This window comes from Sceloporus occidentalis, unplaced genomic scaffold (genome assembly GCF_023333645.1).
Source record: "Sceloporus occidentalis isolate IW3139 unplaced genomic scaffold, rSceOcc1.0.p SCAF_124, whole genome shotgun sequence".
NCBI classification, from domain to species: Eukaryota; Metazoa; Chordata; class Lepidosauria; order Squamata; family Phrynosomatidae; genus Sceloporus; species Sceloporus occidentalis.
The window spans coordinates 2,494,940-2,514,058 of record NW_028317104.1 but is presented as its reverse complement, the minus strand read 5'-3'; the positions used below and the strand labels follow the sequence as shown (position 1 = coordinate 2,514,058).

At 42.7% G+C, this 19,119-nt stretch overlaps 1 protein-coding gene across 2 annotated transcripts; it reads right to left on the bottom strand.

Annotated features, from left to right (window-relative positions):
* Positions 1–243: 243 nt before the first annotated feature.
* LOC149282034 (transcription factor AP-2 gamma-like) lies at positions 244–13,713 on the bottom strand. 2 transcript variants are annotated; one of them, XM_089498654.1, is made up of 7 exons: positions 13,684–13,713; positions 8,211–8,687; positions 7,459–7,510; positions 5,456–5,675; positions 4,252–4,370; positions 3,401–3,542; positions 244–529 (listed from the first exon to the last, which is right to left on the bottom strand). In XM_089498654.1, exons 1-7 carry the CDS (start codon positions 13,711–13,713, stop codon positions 244–246), a joined length of 1,326 nt encoding a protein of 441 aa, XP_089354780.1. The 2 variants fall into 2 exon arrangements, with proteins under 2 accessions (XP_089354780.1, XP_089354779.1); XM_089498653.1 differs by lacking the exon at positions 13,684–13,713 and adding an exon at positions 10,162–10,209.
* Between the last annotated feature and the right edge of the window lie 5,406 nt (positions 13,714–19,119).

Below are 19,119 nucleotides of genomic sequence, written 5' to 3'. Positions count from 1 at the left end.
AGTGAAATGCGTGAGTGGTAGCTGTGGAGTGTTCTCTTCCCAAGAGAAACTGGGATTCGACCATTCGGGAAAACCTCTTAGAAGAGTTACAGGCTAGGGAATCGCCCGTGGCACGCCAAAGAGCTCAAAATGCTTGTCCATTCATTGGCACGCGTCAATTGGGGCTTAGGAGGTAAATTGTTCAAACCTCGTGAACCGCTTCTAAAAAAATATACATTAAAATCTGTCCTGAGATGCAGTCAGTCACTTTCTGTGTTTTTCCATCTTCTCTAAAGTTTTATTGCCCTCTCCTGGGCTCTGGTCCCCGGCGTTCATGTACATTTTGTCGACAATCTTTAACGCCTCGTTCAAGTAATTCTGGACGGAAGTCATGGCAGCGCAAATGGCAGGGGTTCCGAAACCGTGCGTAATGAGGCTAAAGTGAGACAAACATCCTTGGATTCCAGGTTCCAAGATAGGGCTCGGTCTGGCGTTCCCAAGCGGAGTTCGGTCTTGGGTTAAGAGGTCTGTGAATTCTTTACAGATTTGTCTAGAAAGAGAAAGAAACCTTATTTGAATTTGACCGGCAATCGCATTCTTCATACATCAACATTGCAGTTTTCTACTAAACATGAGAACAAATACATAGAAGACAAAGAAGCAAATCCACTAAACCATGAACTCTACCAGGCTGCACCGACCCAGCACCCGTGGGACCAGTTCTCAGGGTACGACTGGGACCCAAAGACATAATTTCCATTAACTGCTCCTGAAGTTATACACACAGGTCGTGCTTTACATTAAGCTGCATTATGCTACTAATTGGTTTTGATCATGCGCAAACCTTTGATCGGGCTTATTGCCGTTTGTTCGAATCTCCATCTCGATATCATTAAAAAGAACCAGGTTAATTATTCAGAAGAGATAATTAAGACGCATGAGTCTAAACAGCCTCATTAAAAGCTCAGGGCACGGTTACAACGTGCTGACAAATCTCTCTCCTGAGACTTCTGCATCGGTGACCAATTTTAAAATTCATTAGGTGCTCATCTCGGGACAGATAAGAGCGACTGCAGGAAGCCGGCAGATTTCCAGAGACAGATCATGGCTTTGCGTTGGGCGTACACCTTGAATCGCTTTACTACCTGCAAAACCACAAGGTGTCTCATGACGCACTATCCTTTCCACCAGGCAGAACTTCCCAGGAGATCACCGGGGATTCAAACAAAAACAACCGTCATGCTCCCGAAACATCAGTCAACGCAAGATCGGGCAACAGGATCACTAACTATTACAGAGTCAAAGATAGCCTCGCTCCTCAAAACTCATTGAGAAGAAGAATAGAGCCTTCAAATGTGTTTTTTTTTTCTTTTTTTAGAGGCTCATAAATTGCCACACAAAACCTCAAGCAGTGGCGGATCTACCAGGGTCGCAGGGGTCGCGACTGCGACAGGGCCCCGGCGGCAGGGGGGCCCAAGCCAAGGGGCCGCCCGAAATCTTTTTTACGTTTTTTTTTTTTTAAATAAGGCAGGGGCGTCCAACATGCGGCCCGCGGGCCAAATGAGGCCCGCGAGACCTCGAGGTGCGGCCCGCGTAAGATCGGCAGCCAGGGCAACCGATCTTACACGAGCCGCACCTCAAGCCCTGCTACTTACTTGTGGGAGGGTCTTCTGGACAGCACAGAGGAAGCGGAGTTCACGTGACTTCCTACTTCCTCTGTGCTTTAGCAGAGAAGGCAGAGGGAGGCCGCGCCCCCTGCTGAAGTCTGTGAGCGGCATCGAGGGAGCTGCAGTACAGGTAAGGGGGTGGGGAGGGTGTTTGAATGAGTGTGTGTGATTGAGGGAATGAATCTGTGAATGAATGATTATATGAATAAATGTGTGTGTATGTGTGTTAGCATGGATGTGTAAGTGCTGGAACCTAGGCATGATGGGACTGTGATTGCTGTTAGCAATCACACTCCTATCATGCCAAGTCAGCCAGTACATGCTGAAACCTGGCCAGCTGCCCCCCTTGTGTAGTGATAATGCCAGCAGTATGGGGTCTGCACTTACAGCCACCCTGTACCAGCATGTACTGGCTGACTTGGCATGATAGGAGTGTGATTGCTAACAGCAATCAGAGTCCCATCATGCCTAGGTTCCAGCATTTACTGGATGGATGTGTAAGTGCTGGAACCTAGGCATGATGGGACTGTGACTACTGTTAGCAATCACACTCCTATCATGCCAAGTCAGCCAGTACATGCTGAAACCTAGCTAGCTGCCCCCCTTGTGTAGTGATGCTGCCAGCAGTATGGGGTCTGCACATCACTTACAGCCACCCTGTACCAGCATGTACTGGCTGACTTGGCATGATAGGAGTGTGATTGCTAACAGCAATCACAGCGAGCACAGTCCCATCATGCCTAGGTACCAGCATTTACTGGTTGCCTAGGCTAACAGCAATCACACTCCTATCATGCCAAGTCATATTGCTAATTTTGTCCAATTGCGTGTTACCTACTTTTATTAAACATGTGAGTTTTTATTATTATTTTTAAAGGTGGGGGTCATTTTCAGTTTTGGCTAAGTGAACCCTGAATGTTTTGGTCCAGAATTTTCATTTTAGTTCATCCCTAGAATAAATCTAGGGAATCCTGAATTTGTAGTCGCAAAACTTTCAAGGCCCAGAAATCAGTGAGAGGAAGAGTAAAGGTTTTGTGTCATTTTACTTTATTTTAATCTGCATATTTTATTAAAGGCCATATTTTTTGTCACAGTGAAAAATGAGTGTGGCCCGCGCACGTATACAATTCTGATGAAGTGGCCCACTGCAGAAAAAACTTGGACACCCCTGGATTATGCCCTTTGTACATGCGCCCCTTTTTCTTTGATTATGATTCAATATGTAAATTGAATTTGTTGAATTAGTTGAAAAAAAATTGTTGGGTAAAAATCATGTTTTTTTTGGGGGGGTGAGGGGGTGGGGGGCCCTTAACAGATTCTCGCACCCGGGCCCTGAGGCATCTAGTTACGCCCCTGACCTCAAGCTAATGCCTTCAGTCACAAAGTGTCCTCTCCTGACCAAACACATTGCAGAACTAGAAGGTCACCAAGACTCAGACACATCCTGCCCTCTCCCCATAAGGCAACTTAAATAAGTTCTTTGGAGTTTTAATTAGGGAAACCCCACGCAATACAGACGGACATCACACGAGTGTTACACAGCGAGACAACTATCCAAATTCCTGTAATATACAGACAGCTGACATCATACCCCCACATGGCGTTACGCCAAACACACAAGCACTAAAGGGCTTTACATCAACATACATTTGACATTTCCATACTGCCGAATATCAGAAAACCAAAAAGAAATGGAACAAAAAAAAATGCAACAGAGCCAAGAATTTTAATTTTTAGCATTCAAGACAACTTACTTGGCAGCGAGAAGCATGTTTTTACGATTTGCCATTTCGTTGCGTTCCATGTGCGGCCGACTTAAGTACTCTGCCACTGCTTTGGAGGGGAATTCTGTTTCGCAAATATAACCAAAGTCACGAGCGAGATGGACAGCTTCACCTAGGAGTAAGGAGAAAAAAAAAAGTTATAATATTTGTTTTACCAGAAGAAAAAGTTAAAACTTAAAGGGGATTAAATAAAATTGCCAGGGAAGCAAAGACTTCTGGATGACAACTGTAAGCAGATTTCAGAGCTGGGAACTTTTGTTGATTTCTTGAGCAATCTTTCAACAGCCTTCGGAGTCGGTTTTAACAGCTTGGAAGGAATTTACCAAATGTTTATACTGAATATTCAACTCAAATCTCTCATTTGGCGCATCATTCAACACAGAGCGTTTATTGGAAAAGGGAGTCGGATGAGAACAGTTTTGAAACTTGATCAAAAGTAATCTCTTCATACGCCCAACTCCACCAATTCTTAGATGATATTACGTGCTGGTATAACAGGGTATTAAAAAGAGGTAAATTGTAGGGGGTGATCTTATCTTTTCTGATCCTGGATCACCTGCCCCAATATGCTGCATGGGATGACAGCACTGGGTATAGCTCAACAAAGCCAGAATTTAAGGTTTGTTTCAGACTGAAACAGGTGGAGAGGACTAGAATTTGGAGTTAAGACATTGGAACCTGATACAATCATCAAGACACGAGATCTGCTCTGTATCACACGGTAAATCCGACACATTTGTGGCCCTCGAGGCTGGACTATGGCAGTTACGTTACATTATGACTGACACCACTTAACACAAAACACGAGCCAAGAAACCAACCTTCAACTAACGATGTAAGAAGAGTGACGTTGGCAGCTTTTCGTCTTCCGGCTGGGAGGTTCAGACCAATTTTCTCAAGCTTCTCACGTAATGACCTGCCTCCATTCTTTGATTTTGCTCTATCACAAAACATGGGAAAACAGAACTTTGTTATATAATCACCAACATTACAACTTACTCAGACATTTTATCAGTAGCCTTCACGCCACCACTTACACACCTTGCCGCTAAGAAAGAGATGCTGCCAGACCCCATACTTTATTACTCTAGCCTCTATTAGAGGGTCACTGGCGTTATTTTGGAAAGGTTTTTAGAACCCATTTTGGGAAGTCACAGCTCAAAGGTAAGAACAACCTTGTTCTATGAGTGGGGATCCTATGGATGGTACCCTCACCCTGTCTTAAAGAAACAGGAGCTCTCTCTCTCCCCATAAAGACCCTACTGCAGGATCCTCTTAGTCTTTAAAACAGGTAAGCAGACATGGATACACCAAACTAAACAAGTGTGCCTAAGGAAAGGGTGCATCTCATTTCCAAGAAATTTCTGACGGTGTCCTGACATCACAGGGGTCCGATGTCATCACATAGTGACTACAAGCAGATCTATGGCTCTATGGACCCCCTGCAGCAATTTCTTTGAAGACGAATGACATCTGAGGACAGACTCTCTAAACATTTGAATACAATTATCGCAACGTAAAAAGCGTGGTGGGACCGGTAGGAGAGTGGGTGTTTGCATCACTGCGGCGAAGCCAAAATTCTTGAAAATAAAGAGTTCCATTGTTTTGATGCACACAATATCACCAGCAAGTTTCTGCCTTAACAATAAAATTCAGGTCATTTGTTCACTTAAGAGAAATCATCAACAATGTTCCTGCCAATATTTCTCACAAGCACCTTTAAGCAATTTAACCAGGAACCTCTATAATAATAAATTGGGAGGCAGAAGTAAAACTGACGTTTTGTGATTTAGTTTTGTTGGCATTATTCCACCATTCCTAACCCCCCAAAAAGCAGACAACCAGAAAAATCTGCCAGTCTCCGTCTTACTAATTAATGGTAACATTTTAGGATGACAACTTTAGCTTTGGTGCAAATATGAACCCATGTAGCAATAAATAGCTATTTGTCACAAAGTTAGATCCAAGCTGAACACAGAGTTTGCTCAACTTCAAATAATTTTGTCTGAACCCCGGAAACCTTACCTCCTGAGAACTCCTCCAAGCAAGGAAGCGTTTAGACATTCAGGGGGAGAGAGTCTGCGCTGAACTTCCGCTACTGTAACTTTGTACTTTGAGGTGGAGCTCAGGAGCGAGAGTCTGCCTGGCACTGAGCAGAAGACTTCATTTGGGTTGATGACCATTCCCAGAAGACCATCCTTCTGATAAGGCATGTTCAGGTTGTTTTTGCCAATGGAAATTGGACCTGTGTGACAGAAACCATACAAATAAAGCACATCCAAGGCTAGGAAAAAAAAAAATACATGCCCAAGGGTGGCCTTGCAACAACAAAGTCCATGGCCACAGTTGGAGGAACATGTCCAAAAATTCAGTATTTTCAACTCGGTTCATGAGATGAAACATCCACAGACCCATCTGTGGTCCTTGTTCCCCCGTTACCACCATCACTGCGTGTCCCAGCGACCGGTCACTGAGTCAGCTGCTTCTCAGATCATCGGAATTTGTCATATTTTTGGGACGTTTACTGTACAGTACCGCAGATTATGGGGTACCCCAGCTAACCCTAACAACACCAAGCGAGTGGGTGCCTGTCACCCCAGAATGATTGAACTGTAGAAACTTTATATCTGGATTCATAAATCCTTTAAACAGGTCCTGAGCTGTCACAAGCATCATGGATAGATTATTCAAAAGCCAAAAGGTTACTGCCAAGCATCGCAGGGTCATGGCTGCCAACACTGTAAATTACTTGTGACCGAGCAAGCTTGGAGGGCCCTGATTCTGTATCTCGCCCCCGGACCCTCATACACACACGTATAATAAATACGGCGCATATATATATATATATATATATATATATATATATATACACACACACACACACACACATACATACACACACACACTAGATAAAGATTTTTATACTGCATGTGTATATATATATATATATATATATATATATATATACACACACACACACACACACACACACACACACACACACACACCGTATATCACATATAATAGATACAGCATTTATATACTGTGTGAATATATATATCACACACATAACACATACATACACACTATATAAACACTACAATGCTTCGGTAGCGCATTCCGCACACTGCCAGCACGTATGCACCAATGTAGCACAAACTAGATTAACGGGCAGAGACCCGATTCTAGATCAGAAGACTGGAAGGGGGGGGGGGAATCTCTAAACTCCGCTCATTAAAGCGGTGAATGGAAACCAAAAAGGATTAAATCAGCTGCGTGTGAAATGCGTTCGACCTCAAACAGAGCCAGGAGATTCTCAGATTCCCAAGAGTGAAATCTAATAGATGTTTAGCATCGATAAGTAATATCGGGAGGGAGTCACGGCGAGTGCCGGTACGGAGCCTCCAGCGGACACCCTGGGGCCGGGTCGCTTTCATACAAATCATTCAGTAATCATTTTCTCAACGACTTACACAAAAAACATTTTGAAAAACAAATTGCATTTGTAAAATATTTGATGACAAACTCATTTCTAAAATGGTATTCCAATTATTTAAAGTGTAAAAATATAGAATTAAAAATGCAAAGCAAAAAAACTTTGTGAATCTCTGCAGATAAAATTCTAAAACTCTTCTTCCCATAAAAGAAAAAAAAAAAATCTAAATATTTTTGGCATTACACAATCATGTAATCAGTTTAGTTTATAGAAAAACAGATCTGCTTCTACTCAAACATCAAGGGTTAAAGATTTTTTAAGATGAAATGTATTATTCTAAGGCTTATTGTGCTTTTTGGGGGGGGGATCAAAAGGGGAGAAATCTCCGACTAACCTCAGCTTTTTTAAACTCTCTTATAGCAACATTTTAAAACATGCTCACAAAATATTTAAGTTTCATGTTTTGAATTAAGAGAAATATATAATTTTTTCGCAACAAGGTCACGTAACAAAAAACAACATTCTTGGATACAGAAAATATCACTAAACAAGCAGCAATAAGCAAAGACTTTAAAACAAAAAAACTACTAACCTTTTTTAATAACTGTCTGGTCGTGCATTATTAAATTTTGATCTTCCAGACTCTGTGGGGGGAAAATAAAATTTTACATTTTTTAAAAAAAACAAAACACAAATGTTTTGAAAACATTTTTAAAAAATGACATTTTATCGTGGACGAATTAATTCCAATTCAGCGTGGAAGTCGACCAATTAACCAGATTATATCAAGTTTGAATGAGAAGAAATTAAGTGTTGAGATAAATCGCTCGCCCCCCTTTTACCAGAAGTAAAAACGTAATTATTCAATAAAATATAAGGTTTTTGTTTAGTTTTTTTTTTTAAACAAATACGACGTTGCCGACATTAAATCTCTTCAACCCGAGACATTTATTTTCATATTATTTTATACAAACAAAAAAAAAAAACTTCACGGCGTCAGAGTTTGCTAAATACAGACAAAGAATCTGTTTAAACTATTCTAGCTAATGCAGTCAAGGCTCATCACTCACAGCCAGCCTCAGCTAACACGTTACTTCTCAGATTCAGGACATAAACCAAAGAGCTTGGGGTCCTGAACATTTGGCCCTTAATATTGTTTGCGTGAAAAGAGAAATCATACCAGACCTTACAACTAAAAACTCCAGGTATTGTTACAGCCCCTTAACTCAAACTCCAGCCCGCACTAGCTGGATGAGGGGGCACTACATTTCTGGAAGATCCCCCTTTTCCCCCGAGCATGTAGGTTTTTGGGGATTTTTTTTTTTTTTTAGCAGAGGACGTTACCTCAACATCTTCCATTTGTTGGCTAATGTCTGCAAGACCCAGGTTGTCTGCTAGGTTTGAGGAGTCCATCCCATGAGCAGGTCCATGGTGGAGGAGAAGGTCTGGTCTCCTGTACGAGTCTCTGCCTAACCTTGAATTCCCAGCATCCAAGGAAGGAATATGGTGCATGAGGCCAGACCTGGAGTGGTGTGAAATCCCACTGTGGTCTTGGCTTTGCCTGTTTGGCCATCCCTGTTGGCTGGATGTTGGAGGGTGCGAGGGATGGACAGGGTTCAGCGAGAAGGGGTCTCCAATGTGGGCGTACGGGTCTGCAGACTGTGTGTAGGGCAGAGGTTGGTATGGAGGAGGGAAGTAGGGGGGCTGGAAATCTGAAGCTCCGGAGTGTGACAGAGGGGGAGCAGGGTTGTACAGATGCTGGCTGACGGCCGACAGATGGGGTAACCTTGGGTTACCGTTGCTGCTCCCGTCGTGACGGTCCTACGGAGAAAAAAATAAAATGATTTAAAGAGTGTAAGAAATGCAACACTTCTGATCTAAAGAGCTTACACTCTAAAGCCTGCTTGGTTATAAACCCAAGGGATTCAGAGTTAAGCTATAAAAGGGGAAAACATGAGCCACGCTCTACAACTTAATAGCCGCGCTGAACTGAGAAGCACATGATCCGTTAACATTTCCATGTGATGCTGCAAAATTTACAAGTTATTTAAAATAAAGAAAAATTTAAGTTATAAAAGTGTAGCAAGGAAAATTCTTTAAATAAGAGGGAAAAAAGGAATAAGCCGTCCAGAATTTAAATTATATAAACCCTTTTAGCTTCAAAACGCCACAAACGCGTGACATGGTAAGAACACGGCTTCATTCTGTGTAATTATATTTATTCCACACTCGCCTTTATTCCGGGTTTCACACGCCCAAAACTACAGCCCGTGTTGTTAATCTGAGCTAATCTCATCTTTACGGTTATTAAAATAACAGGACAAGCTAATGAGAGGAATAAAAGCTCGCTGCGGGGTCCGCTGCAGAAAGTCCACCCCAATAAATGCAACCTATTGATTCCAAATCACCGAGACTAATTCACAGGAGCCATGGCAAGTAGCCACACAGACCATGACCGATTCACCAAAACGGAGGAAAAGGATGAAAAATACAGAAGAATGACTTCTCTCATCAGCGAGAAAGCAACAAAAAAATATATAAAAAATATATATTTTCTTAAAAAAGAAAAAATTAAGATATGAGCCCAGGGAGAGAATCAGGTGCTAGAAGCCAACAGTCCATAAAGTCAGTGAATTGTAAATGTTACGTCCCATCGCTGCATTACCTGCTGTGTTTTTAGGAGGGTCTGAACTTTTGGACTAATAAGAATTAGTAATTTGTTATAATTAGATATTTAAAGCACGTTTCACCAAAACGTGATCCTTCAATATGAAAGCATGGAATTCAGGTTTGCAGGAAAGTGATTTTTTTATTTTGTTTTTGGGATGGCCTCTATATTTTCCAATTAACCTGAATTATTTCATGATTTTTTTTTAACCCTTATTAAGATTTAAAGAACTCTTTTAAGCAAATAACCATAATTAAATAAGTGGCCCCGGGAATGTCCCTGTCTGTAGCGCCCGCTAGTGGCAGGACCTGTAATTACAGCCATCGCTAGGAAAAGCTGGAATTCAAACACAATTTACTCAGCATTTCAGATCAAAATCACACAAACATATAATCCGACCCAAAATATCAGCAGCCTGCAGCTCACTGCAAATACAGGGAACTTAAAATGAAATGGCGACAGAACACATTACATTAGAACAACATGAATTTAACACCTACAGAGATACATAGAATGTGTGTATAGAGATATGTGTGTGATGTATATGAATACGCATATAATAACCTAAGGAACTGCCCCGGTAATTGATAATTAGCGGCTATCGGTTGCTGAAGCCCAGCCTCTCACCTCACACTCCTCTTCATACTTGACATTATCTGCTAGTTTCCAGAGCATGGTGTATCCAGAATCCAGGGGCAATAATTAATGTGACACAGAGTCCAGGGAGAGATAAATCCAGATTCAGAGCTCCCAGCTGCAGCCAGGCATGGAGGCTGAGGACTGACTGCTCACTAGTGACTGGCTGTGACTGCTCACTACTGGGACTGCTGACTGCTCAGAGCTCACTGCTGACTGCTCAGGACTCCTTTCCAAGGCAGCCTTAATGGGCAAGGACTCTAACCCCTCCCCAGGGACGGCGCTCATGCTGTGCCTGTAATTATGAAGGGGGGCTGGCTCAGCCAATCAAGGCATGCTGGAGCCACAAGCCCCGCCCGCCGAGTATTCTTGCAGTGGGGGGCAGGCTTCCCTCTTCCCTGTGAATGTGGGATGGAGGGGCAACAGGCGGTGAGAAAGTGGGGCTTAAAACACCTGCCCTAGTGATGCCCCCTCCGCATCACACACCTGTGCAAGCATGGGAGAGCTTCACAGCCAGCAAGAAAGACGTTTCAGGGAATTCTACAAAAAATCCAATTGCATTTTATATGGCTCAAGCTGCTCATACTCAGCCCATATTGTGTCTGTATCAATACATAGGAATATGAATACGGAATATGAATACGGGGTTAAATATCAGACAATCTGCTTCCCACAAAGTGTGTGTGTATATATATATTTATTTATATGTATGTGTATATGTGCGTGTGTGTGTGTGTGTATTGTATCCATTTGTATTATAAGGATCTTCGTTTATATAATAAGAAATAATAATAATTTGTACATAAATAATTATGTGATAGCCCAGATTGGTGTTCAATGGATTATATAATAATTTCATCATCTTCTATTGTGTCTCATAATAACGATAACAATAATATAACCAATATATAATAATACTACTAGTAACACTAATAATATCATAAATAAATAAAAATAATAAACAATATTAACCATTAATATCATAAATAAATAATATAACACACAATATTAATCACTAATATTATAAATAAATAAAAATAATATAACAATATTAACACTCATAATAATACTAGCAACATTAATAATACTAGTAACACTAGTAATATCATTATAAATAAATAATAAACAGCAGGAGAGGATTTTCCTGCCAGGGCTGGGGGACAGAAGCCGGGGCGACTCTGGAAAACAGGTTTATCCCTGGGTGGAAATAGTTAAATACCCCTCAGTGGGGTAATCTCTGAAACTCATAATCCTTTTGATCCAGCACCAATTACCCCTGTTAATTGGAAAAAATATAAATACAGAAAATGCTGGCAGAGCCCCCCTCCAGAGCAATATACCCGAGGGTACCACTACCACAGGTGGGCAATTCCAGTAAAAATACCCTAATGTTAGTGGGTGGGGTAAACTGAATGTTGAATGCAATATTATTAAGATATGGGGGGGGCGTATAAACCTGCATCTGGGTCCGGGCTTTCACCGGGTTAATGTCCCTCAATCTGTTCCTAGAGGTTCTGGGGGTCATCTTTTTCCTAAAATATTTATTTTTTTCAGTAAAATGGCAGGATTTTGTAACCCGGGAGCTCTCAATCCCGGTTCCAGCTAATGCTTCACTGGAATACTTGTCCCTAAACCTGCGTTAACCCTCAAATCCCCAGATGCCCTAAAAACACATTGAAATGCCGCGTGGGGCAGATTACTCCGGGCAGTAAATACCTCTGACTAAAGAAATTAAATCTTTGGGAATTATTTCTCTTTAAATGAACTAAATTGGCAAACAAATGTATCCTGTGCCAGTCATACTGTCAGTATTGCCCCACATGGGGCATTAATAAAATAATAATAATATCATTATTTATATAGTAATGTGACCCGGATTCTAATCCATTTACACGAGCCCCAAAAGCCACAAAATTAAACCATTACAGACCGAGTAACAAAAGGGTTAAAGATTTCTTTTTTTTTTTTTTTTTTAAGTAGACCAGAAAAAAAATAAAACAAAACTAATAATTTTTATATTCACGAAAGTTTCAGAAAATGTGAGGCTTTGGTGCAGCTTATCTGGGGCAGATGAATGGCAATTTATGGGGTTTTGGGGCAAATCAATTACCACCAAAGAGCGTAAGGATCCTGATCATAGTTTTTAAAACATTTTTAGTGACATTTTTGGAGTTTCACAAAACAGTTTATTCCCAAAAGGCAAATAATTGTAACCCGTGAGATGCCTGATACCGGCGGGGTCGGATTTAAAGTTAATTTATTGCAATATTTTCACCGACTCCTCCGAAGATTGATTGATTGATTTTAAAACATTTTATAATTTCTGTTCACACGAAAATCTCAGGACGGTTAGAATTAAAATTCCCATTTTACATAATGAAGCTGAAAAAAGCTTCTTTCTGCAAATAATATGGAAAATCACAATTTATAAAGAACACCTCTGATTCCAGCCAATATTAAGAGCCGAATATTAGAGAGTTTCATTCATTTCTATTTCCTATATAATATATATATATATATACACACACACATTTTATAATATTTATCATTTTTAGATAGAATTCGGTTTATGAGAAGTTGCATTTATTTGCGAATTTTATAAAAACATATTTAATTAACTGGTTGTGATAAAAAAAAAAATGTTTTTGTACATGTTGGGGTAAATTTGCTATTTTTGATATTAAATGTACATATAAGGAAAGCAGAAATCACATCCAGTATTTTCTCCATTCCGCCGGAATTCAGGCAGTTAAAGGGATCTTAGTTTGGTAATTTGATTTTCAGTAAAATGTGTTTTCTGAGTCTTAGTGAATATCCGACCTGCGGGGTCGTTCCCGATATTCCCCTTTGGATATTTGTTCTGACAGTTACAGAGATTAGGGGATTTAAAATAAATAAATAAATAAAAATAACATTTACCTCCTGCTGAGTTACAAAGAGAGAGAGAGAGAGAGCGCCGGCGATAACTGAGCGAGTTTATTAATTATAAATATATATATATATATACATACGCACATTTATTATATTCACATATTATATATACGTATAACATATTCCGCAGCGGGTTATTACATAGCGCCGGGGGCAGTAGGCGACCCCCTATCGGACTGGGATTTATTGGGTTATTTTATTAGGCAGTTTATAGTTTGTTTTTTTATTATTTCGGGACAGAAGTTTTTCCCGTTTATTTAGTTTAAGTTACTCCGTAAAATTCTATTTTTGGGGACCCGCTGGGAATGAGTTATCTGCAGACCCTTAATGAACATTTTAGGGGTAATTTAATTCGCAGATACAGCGACCCCCGGGGATCATATGAATGATTTGTAGGGGCAGATACGGATTATTTACGGAATGCTTTCTCAGTTTAATATAAAAAAATGACCCCTGGGGTGAGTCAGGTCTGGTGCCCCCCCACACACTGCACAAATTACCCCAAACTGCCACCTTTACCTGTGCTGCAGAAAAGCCCCATAAAAACAAGAAATGCCCCGAAAGCCTGTGGAGATCACTTACCTGCCAGTCTGCTCTCCCCAGTAGAGCCATGGGAGCCGGGTGCGGGGTATTACCGGCACGGATGGGAGCCGGGTGCGGGGTATTACCGGCACGGATGGGAGCCGGGTGCGGGGTATTACCGGCACGGATGGGAGCCGGGTGCGGGGTATTACCGGCGCGGATGGGAGCCGGGTGCTGGGTATTAGCGGCTGGGGCTGTTAGTGTTACCTGTATCACACAGACTACCTGCCCGGGGCTCTGCGCATGCGCACTGAATCACTCACCTGGGACGGCATTTCCAGCCCCTGCCCACACCTCCCCCTATACCCAGACCCCTCTCACTGCTAACTGCCCCTGTCATCTGCCCTATTCTGTGTAATAATACCCCACACCTCCCCCTATACCCAGACCCCTGTCACTGCTAACGGCCCCTGTCATCTGCCCTATTCTGTGTAATAATACCCCACACCTGCCCCTATACCCAGACCCCTCTTACTGCTAACTGCCCCTGCCATCTGTCCTATTCTGTGTAATAATACCCCACACCTGCCCCTATACCCAGACCCCTCTTACTGCTAACTGCCCCTGCCCTATTCTGTGTAATACTACCCCACACCTACCCCAACATGCCAGGACTGTCCCTAAACTGCCACCCAGAAAATGCAGGTCAGATGCTGGAGACTCTAATGAGCTTCTTATGCAGCAATTACCATGAAAACTTCAACAAATCAGTTTATTTACATATATGTGTATATATTACATGTTTTATATAGAACTTCAGGATTTTCTAAACCTAGTCAAATACACTTTTTTTTTTACCCAAAGATCCCCCTGGAATGGGCAGACTGGGGGCAGAGTGTTTGGCAGATGAAGGGCTCCCTGGAAACTGTCCGCAAACATCAGCTGGGTCCAAATGGCTCCATAACGCCTGTTAACTGAGCACCCTGGGGTAATAAGGCAAGTGGGGAACCCCAGCCTGCGCAAATATGGGAGACCCCGAAATCCGGGCCCCCGGGGAGCTTTCCTTCACGACAACCATTTTCTTGTTGGATTAAGTTGCATTTTCTGGTTCTTTTAAGGTCACTTTTCTAAATTATCCCTCCACCAGCCAGCAGTCTGGGGCAAAGAGGCAAAAGGAATTTGATGTTGGTAATAATGTAATTACTGACCCATCTCCTCCTCGGGATAATTCCTCTGTATTATTTATTATATTATACCACCCAGTATAAGTACCCCTGGACAGAGAATGGGGGGGGATTGGTCCGGGGGGGGTGCACCCAGAGGGTTCTCCGGTACCTGATACACTAATACATATTTCATGATCCTCATGGTAGACCATCTACCACCCGTTAAAAAGAATAAAAGCAACAAAGCGCCCAAAAGGTGTTAATCGATAAATCCTTCTACACTCTTTATGAGCGGAGCTCCAAATGCACATTATCTCGGCGTGACGTGTAAACCCCTTCAGGGGGCTGATGAAGGGAGGGACGCTCTACCTTGGCTTTCATTTACATTTTGAAGAGTGTGTGAATGTCTTTATTGCTCCTGAAATTCCCAGGTACTGGGCTAAAGTAAACCTGAGCGTCATTAGCCCTCGGAGGCCTTCATTTGCAAATGTTAAGTAAATAATCTGCTGTGTAGGACCCATGTCGGACCCCCCATGGGGGATTCACAAGGCGGCTCCTGTATTTACCCACTCATCATCCGTTAATGTCAATGAGATAATCTCATTTAACCCCTGTGATTCTCTGCATCATTGGGGACCCTTCTTTGTGTCCTGCTGAGTTTAAACAGGAGCCTCATTCAGCTGAATTCATTAGAGGGATCCGCGGAGGTGCAATAAAGCATTCCAGGGCTGAGTATCGGGGCATCAGGGTGAACACCCCACACAGACTATGGCCGCCATGATACGGTCACCACGCGGCAGCGACCTGTGCCGGGGCTTGGATGTATTGGGGGAGATTTCATGGATGCAGTTGGAATGTATTTTTTGCTTTAGAAACGCTTATTAAATGATAAAACACAGTATTCGGGACACAAGCACAGATGGGGATGATGTGATGGTGCCTGTATCCCAAAAAAACACTGTGCCACCCCGGGTGTCCTGCGCGGTAAATAAACACCATAACCCAATAAATACACCATAAAATGCAGGTTACCGGGTTATACCTCACCGCCCAGATCAGGGAACAGGGTATGTGAATAATATAACGAGGGTCGGACTTACGGGCCACAGAAACCTGCAGGTATTGAGTCTGTGCCATGGACCGCTCAGCTACGTTAAAATAGCGGGCATGCGGGACGTCCCATGCAGGACCATCCATGGATCCCCTATCAATAAATCATCCATAGAGATCTACGAGATCCCTACAGCTAATGGGCCCCCACTAAACGCTGATTCAATTCTAATTTCTTAACAAGCTGGGCAGCCTCCTTCTTGATTGTGTAGGTTATGGAGTCCAATCCATCGCTTCTCAATTTGGGATTCAATTTTTTGAAGGCTCTTTCCAGCCTCTACTCGTCAGCGTATCACCTGCCCGACATAAGCTAGTCCTCTTCATCCCGCTGTGAGTCACGCCATTCGCTACAAAGTAATTGCTAGTAGGGTATTTTGCTGTGGTTTTACTGCACCTCCTGGGCACCTTCTAAACTTGTACCCCGCAGCGTACCCTGCAGTGTTATTATTTGACAAAGTTAAAAAGAAACCTTGGATTCCCCTTTAATCCTGTTCCCTTCCTCCATAATCAGTCGCAGCATCTCGGTCGGCATTGGGTGTTTTCAAAGAGACTCCGTGATGATCCAAACAAACATGTTTCCCAACAAAATATGTCAAGCAGACATGGAGAGGACTCATTATATATTCATGCACTCGTGTCAGGGCTCGCACTCAAATTTACTCTCATTATGCGGCCGGCTCTTTCTGCTGGATTATTACATTTTGTTTCACTTAAGAGCCAGAAAACGTGCTTGGGCGTTCTGGACTATGTCCCGAGTCTCGGAGGACATTCATCGGCCTCAAGAGTCACGCAGTGTTACTCAATGACACACTGTTACCTCTCAGGAGAGAGTTTGGAGTTAAAAGCAGGAGATTCTGGTTCTCTGGGAAAGACTGAAACTGATCGGCCTTGGAGAGCTTCCCTCCGTCGCCCCTGACATTAATCGGTCATTCCCTGCCTGGTACCTCTGAGGTTCCTCCATCTCTTACCTCCTTGGGCAGTATTAGAAATAGTGCACAATCACACAAAACCATGTGATATATAATGCTAACGAGTTTGTCACCCAAGCAAGTGACCCCTCTACGGCTTCCCATGGGTTTCTCCAGGCTCTCGGCCAAAAGTTGGGTCCTGTAAACGCTAAACGGGTTGACAGCTGATTGTGAACGAGAACTACCCCCCCCCAAATAACAAGTCCATTCTGATCTCAAAGAGGAACCGACGTAGATCATCTCAGTATGGATACAATCAACATGTAGCCCGGCCGAAATATATATATATAACATGCTTTGAAGTTCTTTCCTTTGTTTTCTGTAAACTTTGCTGAAGAATACCGGCCATTTCTAGACCCTGAGAAAGAAATTAAGCGAACCACCATAATTCAGTCAGAAATCAGGTTTTACCCCCCCCAAAAATAATGATCTATTGATGCGGCTTTGGCTTTGAAACAAAACTCTTTTGTAAAAAGATATTTGCAGAACGTAGAAAATATATTGAAGAATAATACCGAGAAAAGACAATACTGAGAAAAGAGGAGAGCGACGAAGAAAGAATTCGAACAATTCTCAAGGAGGGAGAAATTTACTAAAACGTTGGCGGGCGAAATTTCCCAACAGATCATCTGCTGTGACCGACACGCCGCGGTGCCAACATACACCCCGATATACTTCTGTGTAACACGTGGGGTATATAATGCACGTTGTGTCTTTTAATCAGCTGATATTTGCGTTTCCGAGGGGGTAAAATTAATTGCTCAGCGATTTATCGCATTCCCCCCCCCCCCAGCAACTGAGGTTCCTATCATGCCATATTTCGTTAATGACGTCAAATAGGTATGTTCTCCAGCTGACGGACAGGCTGGGGTAGTTTTACAAGCTGGTTTTGTTACTTCGAGGTGTCAGCGGGACATTGTCCGAGCCGGGGCACGGAGAAACAGAAGTGGATCTAGGTGTTAATTCAAAGAGGACATCTCTGCTCTCTCTGAATACTGCCAAGTAAAAAAGAGACTAAAGAGGCTTTACTGATAATCCTCTTTCATCCAGTGGCCCTCTGGCCATCAAAGGACGTAAAAGAGGTTTCTGCATTCTGATGGTGCCAGCAGTGAAATATTTACCTGTAAAGTGGCATTTTCCTAAACTCTGGTGTACGTGTGACCCACAGTCCCACAGCCCCCAAAGAAATCAGCAAAAACTGGGATTTTCAGCAATATGGGGAAAACAATTTTTTTGCACACATCACTTCCTGTGTCACCAAAATGCTCGGAAGAGGAGGCGCAAAAAGAAATCCTTCCCCCTTGAGAAGGATTGGTGTTACAAAGCTTTATTATCTCTGGAGAAAGGTTGTATCGCCGGGCAGCGCTCTTTGTGTTCCCTGTGTATAGTACACACACTCTTTGTGTTATCTGTATATAACTCATGCATTGTGTCGTCTGCATATATAACACACACTGGATTCAGGTTCGGTGGAGACAGACGCTCGGCAGGGGTCTCTCTCCTTATGAATGACACGTTTAGGTCATTAGACCCTCAGCTTCATTGTCCCAAATAAAGCCCTTTAAACTTTCCGCTGTCCTGTGGTGTTGCCGTACCTGTCACCTATAGAGCCCACGCCGTGTCTATTCACCAACCATCATCATAACTGGGATAAATGTGGCGTTTTCGTGGGTCCAGGAATTGGGTTTTGTGGTTTGTTTTGGGGCTTCTCACCCATTAACTCACCCTCAAAAACCCTAAATCCACACAGTTAACCTCAAAGTCCTGAAGCCAAAGAGCTACCAGACGGGCCTTTGCATCCAACACTGTGATGGGAGTGAGACGTGTTTTGGCCCCTGAACTCAAATCCCTGAACCAGCACCTCGTAGCCTCGGGTTTGCCGTGTACTGAGGTCTAGGGTACTTGGCCAAGATGAAGGCAAAAAAACACCAGGAACCCTTCAGCCGAGTCCTAATACGTTGTGTCTTGTGTTCGTGGGATTCTAATGAACGACTGGATTCCATTTTTAGAACATCAGCTCAAAGTGTTTTCCATAACGATACCTCAGAGCTATCCTGGATTTCAGGCCAGAAATACTTATTTTCTTTCAATTTTTTCCATAGCGTTTGTCTCTGGCAGTGAAGAAGGAAGTAATGTCCTCCCATCTGGATGATTTTAACCTTTTAAAGTATGGAGGCAAAAAGATTGTTTTATACAATTTAGCCTAGCTGAGCATCCTGGGAGTTGTAGTCCTCAGCAGCCGAATGGCCAGA